Source organism: Gossypium hirsutum, chromosome A13 (genome assembly GCF_007990345.1).
Source record: "Gossypium hirsutum isolate 1008001.06 chromosome A13, Gossypium_hirsutum_v2.1, whole genome shotgun sequence".
NCBI classification, from domain to species: domain Eukaryota; kingdom Viridiplantae; phylum Streptophyta; class Magnoliopsida; order Malvales; family Malvaceae; genus Gossypium; species Gossypium hirsutum.
The window spans coordinates 65,240,934-65,253,213 of NC_053436.1; the positions used below are offsets into that span (position 1 = coordinate 65,240,934).

At 31.1% G+C, this 12,280-nt stretch overlaps 1 protein-coding gene across 2 annotated transcripts; it reads left to right on the top strand.

Moving 5' to 3' along the window:
- The first annotated feature begins 4,030 nt into the window (after positions 1-4,030).
- Positions 4,031-9,717, top strand: LOC107893779 (uncharacterized). 2 transcript variants are annotated; one of them, XM_016818867.2, is made up of 4 exons: positions 4,031-4,333; positions 4,424-4,515; positions 4,605-7,998; positions 8,619-9,717. In XM_016818867.2, the coding sequence occupies exons 3-4, from the start codon at positions 4,648-4,650 to the stop codon at positions 9,285-9,287; spliced, it is 4,020 nt and encodes a 1,339-aa protein (XP_016674356.1). In that variant the 5' UTR covers positions 4,031-4,333; positions 4,424-4,515; positions 4,605-4,647; the 3' UTR covers positions 9,288-9,717. The 2 variants fall into 2 exon arrangements, with proteins under 2 accessions (XP_016674356.1, XP_016674357.1); XM_016818868.2 differs by lacking the exon at positions 4,424-4,515.
- The last annotated feature ends 2,563 nt before the right edge of the window (positions 9,718-12,280 follow it).

A 12,280-nucleotide genomic window follows, 5' to 3' on the forward strand; every position in this document is an offset into this window, starting at 1 on the left:
AGAATATATAAAAATTGAAAAGTTTATAAAAATTAAAAATAGTATTTAAATTTAAAAAAATGAAAAAAGAAAATTTTCAAAGAAAAGTTGTACTAAATTTTAATTTGTTTAAAAATTTCTAAATTTTTACGGAGTTTAACTTAACAAAAGGCATAATGTCTAAAAGTGAAAAAGCTTAAATTAAAATTTGGAAAATTAAAAAAATATATAAATTTTAGAAAATTTTTAATTTTTTTGAAAAATTGAAAAAAATAATATCTTTTAAAAAATTATGAAAACATTAAAAATTTAAAAAACAACGGTCAACTTCTATCAACGATGGGTCACAACCGGTCAAAATCAATGTATTTTTAAAAATATTTAATTTTTAAATATTTTTTTACTTTTGAATTTAATTTTAAAATTTTAATTTTAATTTTAATAAACTTAATGTTACATGGCACATTCTATTTGGTAGGATGTGTTATGTGACACATTTTGATTGGTGTAACATGTTAACCAGTTTTTTTAACGTGATTAAAAAAATGAATTGAACAGAATAATGGAGGATCATTTAAGTATCAAAATGAGACAAAAAAATTAAATACTGAAATGAAAAAAAATGTATAACTTAATGCCAAAGTATGAATTTAAATATTTTATATATAATACAAAACTTTAAATATAAATTTTCTTATGGTATTTTTTTAATGGAAGAAGCTCTATGAGTTTGAGAAAATTAGTGAGAGTTTGTCTCTATTTAGTATTTATTGAAGAAAGTATGAGTATAAAAATATCTTTGAATATCATATGAGATTGCTGGAAATTTTTCAATTTTGTACTAATAAAAAGAATTAGGGGGAATATAAAGAGTTGGTTTCCCTTCCAATGAAAAATTAATAGGAAAGAAAGAAACAGGAAAAAAAAATAGAATAATAAAATATACCTTGACACATATAAGAATAGAGGTTTGAAAGTATGAGTTGTCAGTCAAAAGTTTCTTTAGGTTTCTCTCTCTTCTTTTATAATCATAAAAAAAATGAAAATTTTATTATATGAGTTTTACGCTAACCTACAAAATCTTTCATGAAAAAATATTTTGAGATCTAACACAAATAACCTTCTGAATAAATTAGTGTCATTGATTAACATGTACCAAACTAATGTAGTTTGTTTCATATTAGTTTCGGGCACAACGTTTTGATAAAAGACTAGAACAACTAACTTTTTATTTCATACTAGTAAAAATTTGGGCTTATAGCGATTGTACTGACTTATTCCATTAGCCAATTACATTGATCAAAACATTACGCATCAATTAGTGCATGAATAATGTTAAAAAAATATTAAATTTCTTTTGCTTTTTATAGTAATAAATAACAAAATTTTAACCGTTAAAGTTCACCGAACTAAAGTTAAAATTTAAGGTTTAAAATTAAAGTAGAAAATAAATAATAAAATAAGTAAATAGTTTATATAATAAAAAATAAAAGGAAAAAATTAGACAAATTTTTAAAAGTTTCGCAAGCGCAGTTTCATGTATATGTTATAGAGTATATTTCGAATAATTATCTTATACAATGCTAATGGAGTAAAAAAACTCCACAAATGAGTCTGGGTTAATGTTATTTGTTTTTAGGGTATTATAAAATAATAATTAAATAATTAAAAAAATACTTGGCATCATCTTATTCCTACTTGTGGGTTTTTTATTCTACCTACAGTGGACAAAATAATTATTCTTCCATTTTTAGTATGAGATGGTTTTTTTTTGGGTAATCTTATTGTTTAATGTATATAAGATATTTTTTTCTTTATTTGGATTTGTCGAATGATAGAGTTTTATTATCAAATTTATTGATAAATATTTTATATAACCGATGATATTTTGTACTTGAAATTTATTTAATTTCATTCATTTGATATTTTTATTATATTTTTAAGAATACGGATAAATCCTAAACAATACTCCAAAACAAATTAGTATCGATACCCATTAGTTCCAATAGAAAAACGATGCATCCACCGATGCCACTAATTATCTTGGTAATTAATTGAGAAAATATTAATACACCATTTCTTTTAAATGATAACTAATATTATACTTTTATGTTATCTATACTATATTTAAGTAATTTACTGAGTTGATGTTACCCTTAATTGGACTATAAAATTGTAAAAATATCATTTCTTACAAATTATAATTAATATTATTATGATGACACATTTATTTTTTCATATTTTATATGTCTTTAAATAAAATAATTAAAAATGAAAATTTTAATCATGAGTACGTGTTCATAAAAAAATTAAAACATAAATTTATTATCACCCACCTATATTCATTATTAAATAATATTTAAAAGAAAATATTCTTTCCTTTCACCCAAAACAAAATCTAATTTTTAAATAAAATAAAGTAAAAACACCTAGGTAAAGATTCAACAAATGTTTAATCACATTCATATATCTATACTATTTATAAAACTCTTTATAGAGTTGGTGTCACCCATCAATTGAGTCTTAAATTAGTCAGAAAAATTACTTTAATGTTCATTCGCATTTAAAGTAAATTATATTATTTGAGGGTATTTTAATATTTTTATTTAAAAACAATAAAAATATGCATATGATGGGATTTAAACATATGTCAATTAAGTTAGCAAATCATTAAATTTACCAGTCAACTGAAGTTTTATTTTAATACTTTTTATTCATTTTAATTTTGTTATAAGCACTTTATTACCTCCATCAATTGTAATTTATATTTAGAGGTGAGCAAAACTCGATTCGACTAAAAAAATCAATAAAAATATGCATATGATGAGATTTGAACCTATGTCAATTAAGTTAGCAAAATTTTAAATTAACCACTTAACCAAAGTTTGATTTTAATATTTTTACACATTTTATTTTTATTATGCGCACTTTAGGTTAAATTCTGATATTAGATCCTATACTTTGCTCAAGTTGTGAATTTAATACTTATACTTTAATTTGGTCATTTTCAGTCTTTATACTTTTAGATTTGAAAATTTTAGTCCTAACTAAATGATAATTATTAAATCCATAAAGTTATGTTATTTTTAAAATTTGATGTGTCAAATATATTATCACATGTGAAATGCTATATATTTTTTTGTTTTTGTTTTTACATATTACTAACAAAAAAATCAATTAATAGATTTAGCGATTGTTGTTTGCATTAATACTAAAATTTTGAAATTCAAAATATATAGCCATTAAGAATGATCTAATTAGTGAACATGGACTAAATTTATAACTTTACGCATAATACTATACTAATGGCATAATTTAACAAAATAGATTTAACTATTACCATTACGTCAGGACTAAATTTTAAAATTCGAAAAAAGTATAAGGACTAAAATTGATTAAATTAAAGTACATGCACTAAATCCACAATTTACACAAAGTACAAGTTCTAATAACAAAATTTGACCTACACTTTATTACATCCATCAATTGTATCTATATTATTAATAAAATCTCTAATTGAGTTGGTCTCACGAGTCAACTCGACACCAACTTGATTAGAGAAATTACAGAAATGACCTTCTATATTTAAACCAAATTATATTATTGGAGTGTATTTTAATCTTTTTAATTAAAAAGGAATAAAAATTATGCGGACTTGTATCCATACTTAAATTTACCAAGCAATCAAGATTTTATTTCAATTTATTTATATATTTTAATCGAATACATTTAGTAATCTTAATATAATATATTTATGTGTTTAAATTTTATTTTATTTATAATTTAATTTAATTTTTTATCTTAATATTGTACATATTTTATATATTATTAATTAATTTCAAATGATATATTTTATTATTTATTATGTTTTATTTTAAATACAAATTTATATTTTAAATAGAATAGAATTTCAGGTGCATCATAACTTCTTTACTAGCACCTATAATAATTATTAAATAAATTTTAGATAACATGTCTTACGTAACCCACATGTACACGTAGTAATAATGATATTAGGAAGTAGAAAGCGTCTTTCCTTTCCGTTTTCGATCACTCACTTTCTTGATCTTCTTTTTGTGCCACCCCACATTTCCTTTCTATTCTCTGCAAAACTACTTAATAAACAAATGTGAGAGAGAGAGAGAGACAGAGAGAGAGAGAGAGAGAGAGAGAGAATGACACCATCACTACTTCATAGCTGTTTTAATAAGTAAGCAAAAAAATAAATAAAGAGAAAAAAAAAAACAGAGCTGAAATTTAATTAATGATTTCTTTGTCTTTAAGCTTTTTCAGAGTTGCCTTCAGTTTCAATTTCCCAAGTATTAAAATCCTCGGGGTTTCTGGGTTTTTCCAGGTATTGTTGAGTTTTTATCTCTTGCTTGAAGCTTTCAATTTTACGTGATTCAGCTCTGTTTAAAATTTTATTTTGATTTTTTTTTGTCAGTTTCATCACTGGAGAACTCTTAATTGTGCTCTTTAGCTATTGGGTTGATCTTAATTTGATTGCTCTGTCTTTCATTTAATTCTATCTCTAATGTGAGTTCATTCATAAATTTTATAATATATTTGTTTCTTTTGGATCCAATTGTTTTTTTTTTTTGAACTGGTTCTTTTTTTCTTAACAGTTTGGAAGTCAAGGAGATAAAAAGTTTATCATTATAGTGAGAGATGGGAACTCAAAGATTGGAATTTGGAGTTAGAGTTAGGAAATTAATGGTGATATCAGTTAAAATATGTTATAGATCAGTTTGGAATCATCCATTTTTTTTGGGGTTGGTTTGCTTTTTGATGCTTTTGTATACCTCATTTCCTTTGTTATTTTCTGCTTTGGTTACTGCATCTCCTGTTTTGGTCTGCACTGCTGTTTTACTTGGTACACTATTGAGTTTTGGGTCACCATACATACCTGAAATCAATGAAAAGGAAGAAGAAGAGAAAGCTAGCCATCATATTCCAGAATTGAAAACCAGGGCTACTGAGCACAATACTGTTGTGGAGAGATATGTAGGTGGTGATGATTTTGTTGAAGAAAGACATGTAGGGGAGAGGTGGGGTATAGTCAAGAATGCTGAGGAGAAAGTTAATTGGTATAATGAGGTTGGTGAAGTCGAGGAAGATGATGGTTCAGTTCATTATAAGCTGTTGGTGGATGACGATTTGGATTCTAGGGATATTCATTGTGAGAATGGGGTGATTGATGAGGTAGAGGGATCATTGAATGATTCGTTGGTGGAGAAGAAGAGGGAAATCCAGGAGGAGATTCTAGGAAGTGAAGGCCAGTTGAGTATGGTGCAGGCATCGGATGATCATCATGTTTTGACGGATATAGTAGGAGATAGGAATCTTGAAGTGGAGGATTGCAAACTCAGAGAAGATCTCAGTGATGAACAAAGGGATGATGAATTCGATTCTCTGGTGTTCTCTTGGAAATATGCTGTGGACAATGAGGATGATGGTGATGATGAATCGTTGGATTTTGGTTCTGATGGTGCTGAGAGTTCCTCTCCTGATGCTTCAATGGCTGATATAATTCCGATGCTTGATGAATTGGATCCGCTTTTGGGCTCTGGAGCTCCACAACCAGCTCAGTTTTCTGATAATGGTTCAGATGCCATCTCAAAGAGGTCTCATGATAGTAATAATGATGAAATTGTTGAGTCCGATGAGTTAGAAAACCAAAGGGAGGAAGATGATGATGACGATGATGAGAAGGATGCGGGAGATGGAGCTAAGGAAGATAAAGAGGATGAAAGTAAATCCGCAATCAAATGGACAGAGGATGATCAAAAGAATCTCATGGATTTGGGGACTTCAGAGCTCGAAAGAAACCAACGATTGGATAATCTTATTGCAAGGAGAAGAGCCCGTAAAAACATGAGATTGATGATTGAGAAGAATCTGATGGACGTGAATAGTGCTAATATTCCCTTAAACATTACACCAATTTCTACAACAAGACATAATCCATTTGAATTTCCATATGATTCCTATGCTGACCTAGGGTTACCGCCCTTTCCGGCGTCAGCTCCGACTATTTTGCAGCCAAGAAGAAACCCTTTTGATCTTCCTTACGACTCGAGCGAGGAAAAACCTGATCTTAAAGGAGATAGTTTCCAGGAGGAGTTTGCTGGTTTTAATCAAAGGGAAACAGTTCCCCAAAGAGAAGCCTTCTTACGAAGACATGAAAGCTTCAATGTGGGACCAGCATCTTTAGGTTTTCCTCAGCAAGAGCTTAAGTGGAAACCATATTTTGTCCCAGAGCACTTAGTAACTGAAGGATCTAGCTCTTCTTCATTCCATAGGCAGTCAAGTGAAGTTAGTGAGTCGAAGTTGAGTTCTGTTCCTGATACTGCATCAGTGAGTTCAGTTGTGGATGAGGAGGACAAGTCATATGAGCAAGACATTTCTCAAGAAACTGAACTGGTCACAAATGAAGATCATGTTTCTTTCCATGATGAACAAGAGAGCATATCGTCTGGGGATGTTGAGCTTGCAGGTGTTGATCAAGTTGAGAATAGAGGTGTTCACCTTGCTGTGGTTGGGATCACATTCGGAGATGGAGAAAGTCAGATGGAAACAGAATCAGATTTTCCTGAAGCTGGAGCAACTGCTCATGTGCAATTCAATATGACTGAAACAGAATCAAATTTTTCTGAAGCTGGAGCAACTACTCATGTAGAACTCAATCCAAGTGACATTTATCCCAGAACAGGGCCAGTTGACGAGGATTTTAGCAGTAGGTTCATTTTGTCATCGTTATCAGAAATAGATGAAAAGATATCTGATTTAACTGGAGTAGGAGCTGCAGGTTTTGAACCGAGAGGTCATGAAATTAAAGAATCTTCCATATCCATACAACCATCATTTGAAGAATCAGAATTCCATTTTACAACTAGGGTGGTGGATGATAATCAGCATAGTGAACCTGTTTATGATTCAAGTCCATCAGTTGAGAAGATCCTCTCATTTTCATCTGTATCTTCTGAGGCACAAACTGAGACATCTGAAATGGGTGCACCCTCAATGTTTGTTGAGTCAATTGATAAGGAACCTGAAGGGCATGGTGAAACAAGAGAACAGGGTACTTCTAGTTTTCAAGAGATGCATGCAGCATCCTTGGATTTGTTTGAAAACGAACCAAGGGTAAGGGATCTACCAGAGATCAGTGTGCATGATGGTATATATGCTGGTTCATCAGGGTTTTCTTCCACTTTTTCCGATCATAATGTATCACCGGTGCCTAAATCTGTGGTTGAATATGTTTCAACAGATGCAGGCTCGTCATCTTCTGACGAAGGATTGGAGGACAGTTTCTCAAAAAAGGAAGACAGCTTTATCCAGAATCAAGAGGACTTATTGAGCCTTGGTGCAGAGATGAGTCTTGCTGCTGAGCAAGGAATGGGTAAGATTTTGGATTGTTTACCAGAAGAACAACAGCATCTGATGAACCCCGTTGAATTTTCAGAGGCTGCACCAGGAGATTGGCATGCAGTTGTAAAGGAAGACACTCTGCTTGAGCTATATGAAATACATTCGTCAAGTTCATCAGAGCATAACTTAGTAGGGGGTGGTGCTAGGCCCAAGGAAGAAATCATCCAGACTGAATGCTGTCAAATGCATTTGTCAAACTTGGATGCAAGTCTTGATGTTGAAGCCCACCATGATAAGGGTGAGGAGTTGTCTTCCACAGCTTTGACTCACCAGGCTATGCCTTACAATGATGAAAGTTCATCCACAGAGGATGAATATTATCACATAACAGTGGCTCAAGTTAACCCTTCAAAGGCTAACCTCAGGGAGGTGCTTAAAACTGACTCTGAAATGGGTCAAGTTCAACCAATATATTCGGATTCAAAGATTGATTGTGATGTTGACCATGATATGAATTTGGAGGGAATTCCTTTTAACTCTAGTTATCAAGCTCTGCCTTCTAGAGAAAACCCACCAGCATTGGAGAAACAGCTGATGCTGTCTAAATCTACGGATGAACCATCCATTGATGAACATGATAAGCTGGAGGTAAGTTTTCAAAGGAATTTCTTATATTTGTTTAAATTACCTCATGTGGCTGAATTGACATACTTCTTTGAAGAGTAATCTTATCCATATTTTGCAAGTTTTGCCTTCAATAATTTCTTTAATTTGTTAAATATCAGATGTTATCTTTCTTTTTCTTTCTTTTGCCTTATTTTTATAAAAGAACCTTTAATGCCAGCAATGATACTATTTTTGAGTCAAGTAATCATGTTGAAGTAGCTAATTGAACTTGGATTATATTATATGATAATCAAATTAATATAGTTATGGATAATTAAGATTTCATAGGGCTGAGTGATTGATTTACTGAGTATGAAGTGTTCTTATTGCATGTACACTTAAATACCAAGGCATTAATGCATTATTTGTCCGAATTTCATTGGATATCTGAATTTTCCCTGGAGGTCGAAATGTTTGTTTCAGTTGCTTTCATATGCACCTGTTTCAGTTGCTTTCATATGCACCCTTTTTCCTCTAGTGTGCTTGCTAGATTTAGTACTATGTTTCCTGCATTTTGCGTGATCTATCTCACATTTTATGGTATTTGCATGCCCTAATTATAATTAAAACAGTGACATGAAACTATGGCCACTCTGATTCAGGAACCATCTATTATTGCAATGGAGTCTACACTGGAATTAGACTTTGGCAACAATGATGTTGATTTACTTAAAATTCCTGGGTCTGAGGACAAACTTTCAGCAAACTACACTTGCATGACTTCGGAATCTACTTTTCCTGCTGAGAGTCCTGAACATTCATTGCCAACGGATCGAGATTTGAAAGAGCAGATCCTAAATGAAATGGAAAGTGAGGGCAGCCCTCAAGATCTATCAGAACACTTTAATCATGCAGCAGAAATATATGAAGAGGATAAACAGATTAAAGAGATTAATGAAATAATTCTCTCTGAATTGGATACCATTGGGGACTTCAATCTCAGGAAAACTGATTTACCAGAGGGATCTCATATTGCCAATACGGAATCTGCAGTCTTACCGGAGGATACGAAGACCAAGGCCAATGTTGATCAGCCTGTTCTTGAAGCAAGATCAGTAGAAGATATTGATTTGGCTTTCAAGCAACTTTATGAAGGGATCGATGTTGATGAAGTAATTCATCCAAGTATGATTGAGGACCCACAGGATCAAGCAGATACCAATCCAAAATTACCTGTTGTTGAGGTAAGATCTCTAGAGGATACCTGTAAAGCTTTCCAACAAAGCCCGGAATCTAATTCAGCAGAGCTGCCATATTCTTCAGACATTTGAAATGGATCATCTGAAATACAGCAGAATGCTCTGGTATTCAAGAAAACAGTGAGAATGCTGCTAATGAAGAAGCATCTGAAAAATCAAGTCTGAACCTTAAAGGTAAGAAAACAAAATCTCTAATGACTCAAGTTCTAGCTCGAGCTCCAGGCAAGAAAATATATAGTTCAGAAAGAAAAAAGAGAAGTTTGGTGTTTTCAGTTTCCATAAGTTTTTGGATTGTCTAGTTTGGTTACCATCATGTTTTTTTTATTAATGGCAGTCATGTTTTTTTTTTATTGATTGATTGATTTCTTCAACAATGAGTTCTGCCTTTCAATGGTATATGATTGATTTTGATGGTTGAATATTTGGTTGTGTAAATTATAGATGGGGGTTGTAGAAGTGCTCAATTCTAATTCTAATCATATTTGTGGAGTTGCTTTTCTAACATGTATTCACGTTATTGCCGGATAGAGATGTGCTCTGATGTTTGATTTCTTCTCCATACATACATATATATATATATGTTCCGAAAAAGATGAAAATCTGCATTCGACGTCATTAAAATTGTTATTTTTATTTTTATTTGTAAATATAACTTTTTTTTTTCTAATTTTTAAATTCTTATTAATTTATATTTTTAAAACTTTCAAAATGGATCACTGCTTTCAACCATCTAGGCTGTCACTCTTGACAATAGTTTCTTAGAAAAGCTTCATTGTGAACTTATTACAAGGTTTTGGTAGTCAGTTTCACAATATAAATAATCAATTCCGTTGGATATCTATACAACTAGCTATATATCTATGGGTCCAAAGAACTTCCTTGTGTTGACACGTGGCAAACACCCATATGTTTTTTTATTTTTTTTCATTTTATAAAAATGGTAAATTTCCATTTTGGTCGTTCTAATATGCTTAAAATATACTTATATACTCACACCTGGCACACACCCGCATGCTCCTTTTCTTTCTTTTCTCATTTTATAAAAATGGTTATTTTCATTTTTGGTCCTTTTTAATATACTTAAATTTAATATTTATATTTTAATTTCTGATATAATTTGGTTTCTTTATTTTTATAATGTTATTAATTAGTTCAATATTTTTATAATATTCTTAATTAGTTCAAATAGTTAACGTCGTCAACTTTTCAATTAAAATGTTACATAGTTATATATAATTTGAAAGTAGATTTTTAAATTTAAAAAAAAGTAGAGGGATTAAATTCTTGAAAATAAAAATATGAGGACTAAATTCTAAATGTACAAAGTGTAGAAACTTAGAGTCATAGTTGCTTGAACCAAACTGACTAGTCGAACCAAGAACCAGTAGGGGTATCGATCCGAAGACGTGTAACACCCCTACCCGTATCCATTGCCGGAATAGGTACGAGGCATTACGGGAGTTTACTTAACATTTTTAGCTAATTCTGAGTCATTTATTATTCATATTTTAAAAATAATCATAACGTCTCTTTATTGAGCCCTCGAAGCCCCAAACATACATTAAAAACCAGCCGGAATTAAATCGGGATCATAAAAAATTTCGCAAAATCTTAAATTTTATTTTCATCTAAGTACTTACCATTTCAATGCTTCTTATAATTAAACATGTTACCATTCAATCAATAGCTTGACCTTTGTCTAAGCGTCAAGCCACATCATTGTTAGTATACTTGCACATATTTCATATAAATTCAACATTGATATACTTATTTTCTCGACATGTCACACTTGAGTTTAATAATTGTCTTTACTTACATAATTTCCTTGTATCAACATATCAAAGATAATCATATATGTACATGTTGTGAAACATATCATTCTCTTACCGTTTCTTCATAAGCATATATCATTCATTTCATTATATCAATATTTCATGCTCCATCATTTCCATATATTTTATGTATATTTATTCCGGTAATAGCTTATATCAAACTTAACATAAATTATATTCCATGTACTTATACTTATTTCGTTTATCTATCTTAATAATTATTTCATATAACCATTCGTCATATAATACATATTACCTGAATATAATTGTTCAACAGATGTCATAGCGTCTCCCATCCACGGTCTTATTTATCTTTGACATGATGCCATAGTGTCTTTCAACTATGGTCTTACTCATTTTCTGTCATGTTGCCATGGTATCTTTCAACCATGGTCTTACACATTTCATATCAGGTTGCCATGGTGTCTTTCAACCATGGTCTTACTCATTTCATATCAGGTTGCCATGGTATCTTTCAACCATCGTCTTACACATTTCATATCAGGCTGCCATGGTATCTTTCAACCATGGTCTTACACATTTCATATCAGGCTGCCATGGTATCTTTCAACCATGGTCTTACACATTTCATTTCAGAGAGCACACTCCCGCGAACCTCATCCTTACAGTGGGTTTACCAGTCCAGGCTAAATCCCCTGTAATATAAACTCATAGAGTATTGTTGGGATTACCAGTCCAGGCTAAATTCCCTGCAATGACAATTACTCTAATGAGCTTGGATCTGAATTACCAGTCCAGGCTAAATTCAGACCCTAATTTGGATTACCCGTCCGGGCTAAATCCATTTTACACGTATTCTTCGGGAAGGCTATATCAGAATAGGATCACCCGTCCGGGCTAGATCCTTTTTACCATCAATTCCTTTTCAGAGATCCATTGAATTTTCCTTTCATTCAAACGGGATTTCTTCCCATTTTATCAAATATATCAATGTTTCATAAATTTCCATATAATGAACATTCAAATCATATTCATATCAAAAACATGCATTTCAAGCATTTAAGAATATAATTCAAGTTACACGAACTTACCTCATTGCTTGTTTGTGTTTATAATTTCATTAATCCGATATCTTTTCTTTTCCACGATCAAGTCTCATATTTGAGTCGTCCGGATCTTTATAAATAAATTTGATCATCATTTTCATTCATTTCATATTCTAATGCATTTAATTAATGCTTTAGGCAAAATTACATTTTGCCCCTAAACTTT

Bases quoted from the DNA above. Each gene is read 5' to 3' on its own strand.
- LOC107893779 (XM_016818867.2), top strand. From the start codon at position 4,648: ATGGGAACTCAAAGATTGGAATTTGGAGTTAGAGTTAGGAAATTAATG. The intron at 7,999-8,618 runs GTAAGTTTTCAA...ACTCTGATTCAG, and splicing joins ATGAACATGATAAGCTGGAG to GAACCATCTATTATTGCAAT.